Source organism: Salmo trutta, chromosome 5, assembly GCF_901001165.1.
Source record: "Salmo trutta chromosome 5, fSalTru1.1, whole genome shotgun sequence".
Classification (NCBI taxonomy): Eukaryota; Metazoa; Chordata; class Actinopteri; order Salmoniformes; family Salmonidae; genus Salmo; species Salmo trutta.
This window is the reverse complement of record NC_042961.1, coordinates 17,006,915-17,021,563: the sequence shown is the minus strand read 5'-3', so window position 1 is coordinate 17,021,563 and position 14,649 is coordinate 17,006,915. Positions and strand designations below refer to the sequence as shown.

The 14,649-nt window shown below is 41.0% G+C and overlaps 1 protein-coding gene across 5 annotated transcripts in view; it reads left to right on the top strand.

Moving 5' to 3' along the window:
• LOC115193762 (protocadherin-15-like) overlaps window positions 1-14,649 on the top strand; it is a 286,361-nt gene that overhangs the window by 199,932 nt on the left and 71,780 nt on the right. For all 5 annotated transcript variants that reach the window (XM_029752726.1, XM_029752727.1, XM_029752728.1 and 2 more), the window contains 2 exons: window positions 7,828-7,968; window positions 10,437-10,549. In XM_029752726.1, the coding sequence (XP_029608586.1) occupies window positions 7,828-7,968; window positions 10,437-10,549 (254 nt within the window). The remainder of the gene's footprint in view (window positions 1-7,827; window positions 7,969-10,436; window positions 10,550-14,649) is intronic.

Below are 14,649 nucleotides of genomic sequence, written 5' to 3'. Positions count from 1 at the left end.
TCATTTAGCTAGACGGAAGTTGACATACCTAATGTTTGCTGAAAAATAAGTGTGTGTGTGTGTGCGTGCGTGTGTGTGTGTGTGTGTGTGTGTGTGCGCGTGCGTGCGTGCGTGCGTGTTGACAAAGCATACAACAGGTAGCTTGTTAATGCCAACTGATATGGGTTCAGTTGTCTTAACAAAACGTTTGTTTGTTTTCAAGATGATATCTTCATCCCTGAAAATGTTTTCATCCTGAAGGAGACTGTGCAGGAGGCAGGTGGTACATGCAAATACATGTTATTTCTAAGGCTATTGTGTATTTCAAGTATATGCAGTGACTCTTGAATATAACTATAGCCTAATAAATGCCTTAATTGTTTTCTACCAACAGGAAAGAACAGTTAGTACAACATGCCAAACTGACCCCTGGGTGCCAGAGTGTTCCAGTGCTGCGGTGGAGAAGAGGTCCACAGGGACCATCACTAAAGAGCTCAGGGCCCAGCTAGATTGAGCTCACGACCATCAGTATACAAACGAGTCCTGCACCTATACGCCTCAGATGGAGTTGACGGAGAGTAAGATCGGTGAAGACTATAACTCGCTATATGCACCCGAGAGCTCAGAATCACAATCATCACAGTGCGAGCCAAGATATACTATCAATCACTCTGGGGGAGCGGGATGGTGTTCCGAAAATGGAGAAGGAGCAGGCCATTCAACAGCGAATTCAAAGATACACCCATACGTAAAGGGAAATTGTGGAATTGTTTTTCCAATTATTTTTTTATACCCGTGTCGTGTCTTTGGCTATGCCGGATTAAGTGATATGACATGCTAACCTATAAAATTATTTCTCTGTAATTAATATTACCTGATTAAGCTAATCATGTAATTAACTAGAAGGTCGGGGCACTACGAAATAACGTTTATAGAGCCGTTATCTTCCGAATAAACTCTTAAAATACTTAGTAATCTTTTACATCGATAGCCGTCATCTTAATCATCTTATTTTCAGTCTCATAATGAAAGTTGTAAATTCTTGGTTATCTTCACGAACCCTGGCTAACAAGTTGAATCAGCAATACAAAATTGGGTTTAACTATTTATTTACTAAATACCTAAACCAATCACACAGAATTACAAATACACAGAATACAATGATGTCATACAGAAAACATCCCTGGTGGACGGAACCTGTATGAAAGCTGGTTACACAAAGGAAAGGGGGTTGGGCTTGAATGAAAGAGCGGGAAGACTTAGGAACAAAGAAACAGCAGCTATGCTATCGTAAATACATTATCTTATGCATTACTAAATTACCGCCCATTTGGAAAAGGAAAATGCAATAAATATTTACTCTGAGCTGCGCTTCGGTAGATTGGTCGTAGATGCTGGCCGGGTTGGCCAACAGATCTTCCTGTCCTCGGAAGAATGTCTCTGGTGGTAAATTGGATACGTGGTGGTATCTTCGTCTGTTTGTTAGACTGGATCCGTCGTCCGTCCTTTCCTAGCCCACGTCTACAGCGGCCGCTGCTAACTCAACGGCTAGGAAGTATCACTTCTGTAGTGAATAAGCTCAAAGTTCATACCATTCGCCACCAAAGCTCACGCCGAGGTTGGCTTAGTTCTGTACTTGACGTGTGTCCTTCTAACGTAGAGGCTGCAGACCTCACGTACTGGAACATGTGGTTTTCTTTTCGTCAAAGGCTTATATAGTGGAGAGGAGGAAGGATGTGTTTCATCGTTTATAACCCCTGTCTCTTCACAGGGGTGGGCCACTGATCAAGCAGGGCACTTTTCTTATGAAAACCCAATTCTCTCATTTGGAAGCTAAAATTACATTTAATCTCCTAACAAACAATTTCAATATCAAACATTTCAATTGCATAACAATTCCATGTGACTCTGATAACTAGAGGGTGTATACTTTCCCAGGTACAGTTTATGTCGTCCTGTCATCAGTCATAATGTCTCAGATGACAACCGAACTGACATCCATACTCATTACGTTCCAAAGCATATTTCCAACTGGTTTTATTACCAAAATATGGTTCCTTTCCCCATTTGTTTGATTTTCCCAGACTCTCTATATTTAACAGGACAGCAGTCCTTCAGGACAGCAGTCCTTCAGTAGGGTCAGAAAGAGAGGGGAAGGGAGAAAGGTATTTATGGGGGGTCATAAACCTTACCCACAGGCCAACGTCATGACACCCGTTTCAATGGATGTGCTACCTTGTCCCAGTTCTACTGTTTTGACTCTCTCTCTCAACCTATTAATGCTCAGCTATGAAAAGCCAACTGACAGTTGCTCTTGAGGTGTTGAACTGTTGCACCCTCTATAACCACTGTGGTTATTATTTTGATGTAAAAAGGGCTTTTGTAAAATATATTTGATTGATTGTTTGCTCTGCTGAATGCTGTGTATTCACTAACTGTCTGAGTGATGGGACATTTTTATAGAGCTTTAACATATTTTGGTGTGTATTTAATCTGCATCTTAACTTCTTAAAGTGGCAATCAGCAGTGGAAACAATAACAAAGTGCAATCTTGTTTCTATGATCTGTTTCCACTGCCATATACCCAGTTTGCTTTGGATAAAGGCGTCTGCTAAATGGCGTATATTATTAATGTCTACTTTGACTCTGACTAGCTGCCCATTGTAGTTACTACTCCTTTCCAATAGATGGCAGCCAAAGCTAGTTGAAGTCACTACTCCAGCGACAGGGGTACGGGATTAGTGCACACTGAAAGTAGTTTTATCTTCAAAGCAAGTTTATCTGGTTACGCTTGAACCTGTTGTTATAGTGAACGAGCTAGCTAATACTATTTTTACATAAGGCGCAGGCATTAGGTCTATGTCTTACGCTAGGCTAGATTTACTAAATTAACTGGTTTTATTCAAACTTTTACTCAGTGCCTTTGCTTCTGGCTATGCGCACTTTATGGAAGAAACGACACACGGAGGGACCTCGTCCAATTCTCTCTTGTGCCCATAGGGTGAACTGCCGATAAACTGCCAGCCTATATGCTCTGCGATCAAAAAAAAAGAAAAGTTAGTCTGATACTGAAACTAAATCACAATGTATTTATAAAGAGCACGCCCCGTTATTGGTTAGAATGAGATTTGTCTGCGATTGGAACTCTAGTCGTCTAATCTAAAGGTAAATGTGTTACCAACGCGCCAAACAGCGCTGATGATAAACATCGTTATAGGATACTGATTATATATATTGAGCACCGACATGGTCAATAAATACATCGCAACCTAGACAGATTGACAGGAACCACTGACTGGATGTAATACAGCCACCATCTGCTGGGACTTTGTGCTGTATCACCACCATCTCTCTACAACACACACACTCCTACTCTAGCCATTACCTGGCAGCATCCCCACTCACACCAGTTTGTTTGCCTACGCCGACCCTCTAGCTGAGGTGTTTCAGGCGGCATATCTGTGTTGTTACTGCTACGAGAACGAACTATTTGATCTGGGGCAACGATCGGCTCAAACATGAATGGCTTCAGTAGGTTTATTGGCTCCCTAACTAACATTATTTAATTCTCAGACTCGGAGCGACTCGGTAAATTCAGCCATTTTTGTGAGTTCCAAAATGTTCTCTCCTGCCAGTGACGCAACAATGCTAATATGACGATTTACAGTTAGCCGGCGTTCTAAATCATAGTGTTTCCATTCCCCTTTAATGCCCATGATTTTGGAATGAGATGTTCAATGAGCGGGTGTCCACATACTTTTGGTCATGTAGTGTATATGCAGTGCCTCCGCGGACCCCACTTTGAGAACCCCTGTTAAAGAGAATAGTGATTTTCACCGCTTAAGGCATCACAGCTGATTACACAAATTATTGTTTATTACAAAGCATAGTGAAATACAGCACTACCAGCAAGAACCAATGTTCTCTTCATAAAAATAGTTATCTGATTGTGTTGCATCTGTTCTGTTCCCACAGTTGTCAAAATGTGATGATTATTTCTGTTAAGTATGTTAAACAACACACTGTTCCAGTCTCACCCTTCTGTTTATCTGTCTCTGTCTTCATTCGCTTTGCCATGGCTGAGCAGTTCCACACCGACTTCCTGGAATATACTTTTTTTTGCCAGCTGCAAACCAGAGGAATGAAATTACACGATACAGCACCATCATTTTGACACCCTGTTGCACTCAGAAATGATTTCCCTATCACAAGCGAGGCTGTACAGGGGCAGGGGAAAATCAGTATAGGTTTTTGTAATGCCTCACACCACACTCACCTAACTTTTACTGCTTCCCGTTCGCTCTGTCAATAGGACAACAAGGCCATTATGATAAAGCAAAGACACATTTGGAATCTAATAAAAGCTAGAGAACAAGGTTATTTTGTCCCCCAAAAAATGTGGTTCAGCTTCATCAACCCTATGCCAAAGGAAGGTGGGTTTATTGGCGGTGCAATCACCTAAATATTTTATAGCCCCATAGGTGAGTCAGTATTCTACCTTACATGCTCCCTCTCTTTTGTTTTGAGACTGGAGTTGTTTTTCATTATAACAAGTGCTCAGCATAGTTACATCATGTCTTGAGGTTCTCAAAGTGTTTAGTACAGTGAGGGAAAAAAGTATTTGATCCCCTGCTGATTTTGTACGTTTGCCCACTGACAAAGAAATGATCAGTCGATAATTGTAATGGTAGGTTTATTTGAACAGTGAGAGACAGAATAACAACAACAAAATCCAGAAAACCGCATGTCAAAAATGTTATCAATTGATTTGCATTTTAATGAGGGAAATAATACAGTTACTAAATCAGATTTGATTTGATATTCCAGGTCTTAGGTCTATCGAAGGAGGCCTATCTTTTTAGTCATTAATGCTTTGTTTTTGGAAGAGCATCATTCAACCCACTATATTCAGTTCTTCTAATTAGTTTTACATCTACATTATTTTAATCCTTGGATTGTTTTTCTTAGTTATATGTCTTGTACAATTTAAATTGTTGTTTTGTTGTTGTTTAGTTATATCTCAGCCATATGTTATAGGTTCGTTACTTTGGTGAACATAGCAGTGACTAATTGTTAAATTGATTGTTTAGGGGAAGCAGAAATTAAACTAGCAGACACTGGCTGTTGAGAGCAAGAGTTGTTTCCCCACTTGTGTGTGAGTGCAACATCATTCACAGCTATTTTGTAGAAGGGCATGGGGTGTTGAAGAGTGAGGGTATATCGATAAACTAGTCTAGTAACAATACAAACATAATTGACTGAGCAATTGTAGACACTAGACTATTTGATGTATCTGGTCAAATGAAGTGGCTGGTGTGTTTTGACACTGCCCTCCTGTTTTCCTAGCAGATGTTGGTATACTCTCCAGGGTCTCTCTGCCTGTTCTTTTATTCATGATCTGTCTGTTTGTGCTTGTATTTAACAAAACATCTTGGAAAGAAGGAATACACAAGTTGTAGAAAATTCCTGGCTGACATTTTGTCTTCGAAAAGCAGGCATTAGGTTTCTTCTTCCTTAGTGAGAGAATCCCAACTAGGGCAGTTATAGTGACTGTATTACCGCCACACCAGCTGCCTCGAGTCGTGACCGCAGTCAAATTCCACGTGACCGTTTAGTCACGGTAACTACGCTTCTCCAAGCTCTGATGCTGCTGATGGTCATTAGTAGCCTACCAAACTTGCTAAATGCCTGGTACTCAACACTCTGTTGTCCCCTCCAGTCACTCTGACATCAATGCAAATGTTTTCGTAAAACCAAATCAAACACTTCCTGAGCTCATGTTGGGCAACGTTTCTATAGGCTATACAATTCTGTGAGAAAATAGTTTTGTGGGCCTCTTCTAAAAAGAGGAGGAACCCATCAGCTTTCTATAGGCTAGGCCTACTATATTTATTTATCGACTTTCTAATATTAAGCACATTGCTTTTCTTTACAACAGGAGCATAGCCTACCTGGCTGGCACAAAAATGAACGACGGGAAATGGATCCTCCATTCGCTATGCATGAAAGTCACAAGATGCTAATCGTGCTTATGTTAATAATAACGGTCAATTACTGTGTAACCGGCAGTTGTTTGCTTGACAATCACCAGCTGACAAAATGTCATGACCGCCACAGCCCTAGTCCCAACATACATTTCTTAGATGTCAAAGTGGTAAATATCTCAATTTTTGGTGTGTTTTCCCCAGCAGAAGGCATAAAATATTTATGGTCTGTGAGCAAGAAGCCAGACAAGGGGAGTTGCTCTAAACCTGAAAGCACTAGTAGATATAGTAAGATGTTACTGTATCTACAGTCAAGGCAATCCCCATAGTACTGCTGTCTTGGAACCAGTATGATACCTGCCATTGAATGTCAAATGTGGAAACTGGAAATGTTGATACTGAACTGCACAGTTTATAGGGGAAGGGAAATGGGGAAAGGACATCATCTCATTTTTATAAATGTTTATTTTAAATAGGTGCATGGTCTCTGATCCTGAGGGCTTGTTTGGCCTTTCAGCTCACACTGCAGTGGCCAAATGGCCTGGGGTTCTACTTCTTAGTAATATTTCAAAGTCAAAGCTTGGCCTTACATGTTAAGGAACAGCATATGACTGGTGTTGGAATCCGAAATGGTGTGCCTTTATTGGTTGCCCTTGGGCAAGATACAGTACTTAGCCTATGCCATTATGTTCACCTGAAATAAAAATTCAGACAGAATGCTGACACTTTTGTTACAATATTTGGTAGGTGCAGTGTGCAGTTGCCGAACAAAAAGGCATTTGGTTTCTGTTCTTATTTGGATCTAACACAAATGCCGGATTCTACGCACACAGCCTGGATGTTACACACATGCCCCTCAGTGTATCCGTAAGCTCTCTCTGATGATTTCTCACAACCTTCGGCAGATGTATTTGTGTGAGTAAACCACCCAAGGGATCTAACATCTCTAACCCCCGCATTTGCTCAGTTCTGCCCAGTTTGACTCTACAGCACAGAAAACCCATTAGGCTTTCTCAAGTCCCGCATTCTCACTTCTGCTGAAGGGCACTGAAGTATTATCTTCTATTAGAAGACAGTAAGAAAAAAAAGTGGGGGAAAAAATGTGGAGCTTGAAAGTGGTATAATTGAAAAAGATAGTTATGAGATAATCAGCTATCCGAAAGCATTATTAATCTTAATTAAAGGGTCATATTAAAGTCCTAGCTTTCATTAATACCTTAAAGTGGATTGGATTTGGGGATGGAGGGATAGGGTGGGTGTTATTTAACTCCAAGAGATGATGTGTGTCATCTATGAATACAGTAAAGGGTAATGTGATGAGCAGTCCTCCTACTGGTAGTGAGGGGATGAGACTATGTTGTGTAGTCACAGTGTAGCAGAGGTAGTTCATCCAGGTTCACTTGCATGGAGAGTACCTGCCGGAGACAATAGCGAAGTCGGAAAACACACCCATGAGTCATATTCACGACCTAGGTTCGTGACCCGGTCAGGGGAATTGGGAATCCGTTAGCTCCCAAGCTACTGTAGAGTTTGAGTAAAGCAAACTGTAAGTCAGTTCTTTCAGACTACTTCAACCCACCTGTGTGAAAATATTAATAAAATATCATAGCATCACTGCTGTCCCCTTGAGCAACATACAATATAAAAAAATAATATTAAATTTAACTTTTATTTAACAAGGCAAGTCAGTTCAGAACAAATTCTTATTTACAATCACGACCTACCAAAAGATGAAAGGCCACCTGCGGGGACAGGGGCTGGGATTAAAAATAAAAATAAAATAAAAATATAGGACAAAACACACATAAAATAGAGGAGTTCACTCACCAAACGTGTCTGTCTTGCCCCTGTGTTTCTGTCCCAGGGTACTCCAGCCAGTCTGGTGCGTTACAGAGTGGACGAGGACCAATCACCTTACAGCGGTAGCATCTTTGACGTGGAGAAGGGATCTGGGAGGGTCATCACCAGGGTCAACCTCAACGAACAGCCCAGCGTCACCTTCAAGGTATGATGATGATGATGATGATTTGTACAGTACAGTTGCACTTTAAGATCTAATGCAGACCAGTGGGTCAGAAACGTGCACAGATTAAACTAATGGATTTTTTTGTTGCTAGAACATTTGCACAATACCTCCATCTCACCCATCATAAATGAAAGAAACTCACTCAAATATGATCTCCTCTCATACTATGTGTCTTTCTTTCCTTTTTATATAATATATATATATATATATATATATATATATATATATATATATATATATATACACACACTGTTGACCGGTAGTGTATACCAGTCAACAGTTTTAGAACACCTACTCATTTAAGAGTTTTTCTTTATTTTTTACAATTCTTTACATTGTAGAATAATAGTGAAGACATCAAAACTATCAAATCACACATATGGAATCATGTAGTAACCAACGAAGTGTTAAACAAATCAAAATATATTTTATATTTGAGATTCTTCAAATAGCCACCCTTTGCCTTGATGACAGCTTTGCCTACTCTTGGCATTCTCCCAACCAGCTTCATGAGGTTGACACCTGGAATGCATTTCAATTAACACTTGTGCATTCTTAAAAGTACATTTATGGAATTTCTTTCCTTATTGTGTTTGAGCCAATCAGTTGTGTTGTGAAAAGGTAGGCGGGTATACAGAAGTTAGCCCTATTTGGTGAAAGACCAAGTCCATATTATGGCAAGAACAGCTCAAATAAGCAAAGAGAAATGACAATCCATCATTACTTTAAGACATGGAGGTCAGTCAATCCGAAAAATGTCAAGTACAGTTGCAAAAGTCATCAAGCGCTATGAGGAAACTGGCTGTCATTGGGACCACCACAGGGATGGAAGACCCAGAGTTACCTCTGCTGCAGAGGATAAGTTCATTAGAGTTACCAGCCTTAGAAATTGTAGCCCAAATAAATGCTTCACAGAGTTCAAGTAACAGACACATCTCAAAATCAATTATTCAGAGGAGACTGTATGAATCAAGCCTTCATGGTCAAATTGCTGCAAAGAAACCTCTACTAAAGGACACCAATAATAAGAAGAGACTTGCTTGGGCCAAGAAACACGAGCAATGGATATTAAACCGGTGGAAATTTGTCCTTTGGTCTGGAGTCCAAATTGGAGATTTTTGGTTCCAACCGCTGTGTCTTTGTGAGACACGTTGTGGGTGAATGGATGATCTCCACATGTGTATTTCCCACCGTGAAGCATGGAGGAGGAGGTGTTATGGTGTGGGGTTGCTTTTCTGGTGACACTGTCTGTGATTTATTTAGAATTCACACTTAACCAGCATGGCTACCACAGCATTCAGCAATGATACGCCATCCCATCTGGTTTGGGCTTAGTGGGACTATCATTTGTTTTTCAACAGGACAATGACCCAACACACCTCCAGGCTGTGTAAGGGCTATTTGACCAAGAAAGAGAGTGATGTAGTACTGCATCAGATTACCTGGCCTCCACAATCCCCCGACCTCAACCAAATTGAGATGGTTTGGGATAAGTCGGACGGCAGAGTGAAGGAAAAGCAGCCAACAAGTGCTCAGCACATATGGGAACTCCTTCAAGACTGTTGGAAAAGCATTCCTCGTGAAGCTGGTTGAGAGAATACCAAGAGTGTGCAAAGTTGTCATCAAGGCAAAGGATGGCTATTTGAAGAATCTCAAATATAAAATACATTTTGATTTGTTTAACACTTTTACTACATGATTCGATATGTGTTATTTTGTAGTTTTGATGTCTTCACTATTATTCTGCAATGTAGAAAATACTAAAAATTAAGAAAAACCCTTGAATGAGTTGGTGTTCTAAACCTTTTGACCGGTAGTGTATATATTTTTTATGAGTCTTTCTTAAAGTACACATGTACTGTACACCTTTCCTCACATACTGTACTGAAATAGTGTACATTATCTGTGCACTTTATTATTAGTTCTAATTTGTCAAAAGGGTGCACATATTGAGCTAATGGACTCTTTTTGGAACCTTCTCACAATACCTTCATCATGTCCTTATTCATCAGGCCATTGCACAGACTCCACCTGTGACTAAACCAATATGTGCGTGCATATTAAGTTCCTGACATTATACTCCCACAGAAGGTCATCTGAGTGTATGTGGAGCTGACCTCAGCTCAGTGTAACCTTGGCAGCGAACGGGAGGACCATTTTGCTGAAGGATATTAGGTTGTAATAAAGACAAACTCTCTCTCTCGCTCTGACTCTGTCTTGCTTTCTGTCTCTGTCTTGTCTCCCCGTTCTAAGAATGTAGGGTCGATAGATACATACACTCTCTCTGGGTGGGTTGGAGCTTGGTTCCCAGACCTGTTTGCGCCATTTCAAACTTCTCTGTTATTCATTGCCATGCATGCAGAAACAGATGGCGACCAGGCATTGTGGTTTGATTCAAGAAGAAATCAGTAATGGGTGTGTGTGCTTGTGTGTGTGTGTCCTCTCAGTTGGTGGTGATAGCCTTTGACGATGGAGAGCCAGTGAAGGAGAACCGAACCCTGGTGGAGATCACTGTCCTCCAGCCTTCCAGGATCCCCATCTTCACTCAGGAGGAGTACAGGTAACACACACGCACATACACACACACGCTCAAACGCATGTGTGCACACTGACTTGAATATTACCATATATACATCTTACTTATATACAGCTCATTATTCAAAGCTGCAGGCAGGGCTGGGTAGGTTACTTTCTAAATGTAATCTGTTACAGTCCAAAATTGTAATCAGTAATGTAACTTTTGGATTACCCAAATGATCTAACGTCATCTGATTACTTTTGGATTTCTTTCCCTTTAAGAGGCATTAGAAGACACAAAGGATCCCAAAATGTTATATGTTTTATTGTTACATACACCAGATAGGTCCAGTGAAATGTGTTGTTTTACAGAATCAGCCATAGTAGTACAACATCCCTAGTGCAAATGAGGGTTAAGTGCCTTGCTCAAGGGCACATCAACAGATTCTGCACTTTGTCGTGTCGGGTATATACGAACCAGCAACATTTTGGTTACTGGCCCAATGCTTTAACCGCTATGCTACCTGCCGCCCTACGTATTTGGGGGTCATCATAGTCGCCTCTGACTCGGTCAGGCAACTTAAACTTGAGCCTTTTTTCAATGCTGCATTGAATGTCATTGAGAAAACAGAAAGGTGTCATAATGTATTTTGTTCCACAAACATCCTTTCTGAATTGAAAAGTAATCCAAGAAGTTAGCGTCTAGTTTTTTCAAATGTATCTGTAATTTGATGACAATATTTTTTGTTGGTAATTTAACTGATTACAGAAAGTTGATTTGTAATAAGATTTAATCAGTTGCTCCCCAATCCTGGCTGCTGGGTAGGTTTATCTGGTGTTGAGCAGAAACGCAACAACACCTCAACACACACAAGCACACCTTACACACCAGGTCACATCCTCCCTCCCTCACCAGGCCTTGGTGAATATAAAAATAGGCCTTGGTGAATAATGCATCCGCCAGCTTGAATTACATTTTGTTTGGCCCCGAGTTGACTATCTATTATTTAAAGCAGTTATTATTATGTGATTTGTGACGATCGTCATAGAGAGACCAAGGTGCAGCGTGGTAAGTGCTCATGATTAATATTTATTATAACTCAAAACACTAAATCAAAAAAACAAACAAAGGAAAACGAACGTCACGTTCTGCAGGCTTTACTGAGCTGTACAAAAACAAGATCCCACAACTGAAGGAGGGAAAAAGGGCTGCCTAAGTATGATTCCCAATCAGAGACAACGATAGACAGCTGCCTCTGATTAGGAGCCATACTCGGCTAAACACAAAGAAATAGAAAACATAGAATGCCCACCCCATGTCACACCCTGACCTAACCAAACAGAGAAAAACGGCTCTCTCAGGTCAGGGCGTGACCTGATTACATTAGCCCATGTTTGTGTCTCATCATGGGTGATGTACACAATGTGAGATGATGTATAAATATTTGTGAAGAGAAGGGTTGTTCAGAGCAGTTTGTAAAAGATTTTCCTCGTATGCCGACTTTATAATGAGTGGTATAAATATTGAGTGCTCGGAGCCAGAGGCTGCTGCTGATCATCAGTATAGTAAACCACAACATTAGTTTTTCTTGGAGGGCAAAGCAGAGTTTCCCCTGAGTTTATTAAGAGAGTCTTTTAGCCAGATTACATTTTTAATAGGTTGAACTGACAGGATAGGGGTGGACGGGGATCATGACTTCTGTAGCAGGGCTGGATCGCAGCGAGGCACAGCCCAGCCTGAGTTTGCCATATTGATATGTTGAAGGAGGGATTCGTATATATTTCTTTCAATTATTAATAGCATTGTGGCTGGAGCAGGATTGAGAAAGTCTTGGTTTTGATGAGATATTGCGGCTTCTCCGAGAGTGAGGCACACCAACTCTGACGTTCATGAAATGTTTTTTTTGTATGATAATATTGAACAGCAGGTGGTATTAGCTGTGAGGTACCAGTCAGTGTATTATGTATCCTACTGTCCCTTGGAGCTTATTAAGTAAAGCTTGTTAGCTGCGAATTGATTTCTAACTGCGTTTGTCAGTCATGGCATAGAATCATGGCAAAATGTGTCATTTCTAATAGAGTTGGACATGACTTGTTCACGTTAGGGAGAGCATTTCATAAGGTCAGCTCATACTGTCAAGCTGCTGTTTTGTGCTCACTTTACAGTAATTGCTCGATCTTGTGTAAACTGTATGTCAGAAAGTGCTGCCTGTCTGTCTGTCTCTGTCTGTCTGTCTGTCGCTGTGTCCTATGTTTATAACTATGTGCATACACTATTAGGAATGTGTGTGTGTGTTCTGTTTCTTTTCCCGTGCTCATGTTCTCTCTATTCCAGGCATTATCTTATGATTGATCAATGCAATATACATTCCCAGCGGTGTGTCTGATGAAGGGCCTTAGATTAGCTTGTGAATGAGTGTGATGTCCTACACACACAGAAGGTTAGGATGGCTGGCACGGCACTCTGTTGGGCGTAGCATTGCTGATGCTTACCATCCACGGCGACAGCCCCAACATAAATGATGACCCATAAAAGCATTAGCCAGGTGCTAGCTCTTCCCTGCTGTACAGGAGTGCACCAAGAGGGCCTCCAAACTGGTCTTCACCCCCCTACTGGACAATAGAATCCTCCATCTTTCCTCCTCGCTTCATCTGCCTCTCTATAAGGAACCTTCACAACACAAATCATGCTCTACACGTCCACAGAAGATGCTGTTTGTCTAACCAAAGCCTGTTAGCGGTAGCAGCAATCAGGAAGGCTGTGCCAACAGCTCCACAACACACAATTAAAACAGTTATGTGGCTGACTTAATGCTTTCAGGGTTTTATTGTTAGTCCCCTCCATCTGTTTTGGGGAGATGAACATCTCCCAGTCATGGTTGGAGAAAACAAATGCCACGTACAGTACAGTATTGTACTGTAGCACATTGTACCTTGGCTTTCAAAATAAATAAAAATAATAACCTTTATTTAACTAGGCAAGTAAGTTAAGAACCAATTCTAATTTACAATGGCGGCCTACACCGGGCAAACCCGGACGACGCTGGGCAAATTGTGCGCCGCCTTATGGGACTCCCAATCACAGCCGGTTGTGATACAGCCTGGATTCAAACCAGGGTGTCTGTAGTGACCTCTGCAACACTTGGGAGTTTGTGTTGTTGAAATTCTGAGCACCAGTTTGTTTGTTTGTTTGTAATACTACATGTAGCATTAATTACAGAAGTCTTACAACAATTAGGCTACACCATCTGAAATGATATACCGTGTACAGTAGAGTTGAAAAATGGACACATTCATTCATTTTATACTCAAGTTTAAATAACACTGAAATGCAGTAAGTTTATATTTATGTAATGTGTTATTGTTATGATGTTGATGTATGATGTAATGTTGAATAGGACATTATTATTGTACATTCATAAATTACATCAAGTTTGAATTCAAATCATATTCAAATCGAAACATAGATACAATTTACTAGGAAAACAAGTTCATAGGCTTTATAAACAAGGGCCCATTGCAAGAACAATTCTTCTTGTTTGAAACCTTTCACTTAATTACAACGATGGCCTTTAGATGGAACTCACAAACACATCCCTGTGGGGAAGTTTTTAGCGCTGGGCACAGGACAGCAATTCATTTATTTTCCCCAGCAGGTCTGACTGCCGGAGAGGAGCGGTAAGCTTTTTTCTAAGCCGGGAATCCCTACTGTACTCTATGGAGGGGAGGCTACTCTACTTTACTGGTCCCATGTAGCAGACCTTCAGCTTAAAAGCATCTTTAACTTAGGCCTGCTGCTTATCTCCCACAGCACTTCGCCTGAGCTGAGGGTTGAGAGCTGCGGGATGGGGATGGATGCTCTAAATCACAGGACACTAAGCCTCGCCACTTCTCACTTTGTCATTTTAATGATCACAGCAATTACAGCCTCTCTACTCTACTAGGTTCTCATTCTTTCTCCTCTCTCTCGCTCTCTCTTTCTTTCTGCTCTCTCTCTTTCTCCACTCTCTCTTTCCCCTCTCTCTCTTTCTTCTCTCTCTTTCTCTCTCTCTCTTTCTCTCTCTCTCCTTCTCCTCTCTCTCTCTTTCTCCTCTCTCCTCTCTCTTTCTCCTCTCTCTTTCTCCTCTCTCTTTCTCCTCTCTC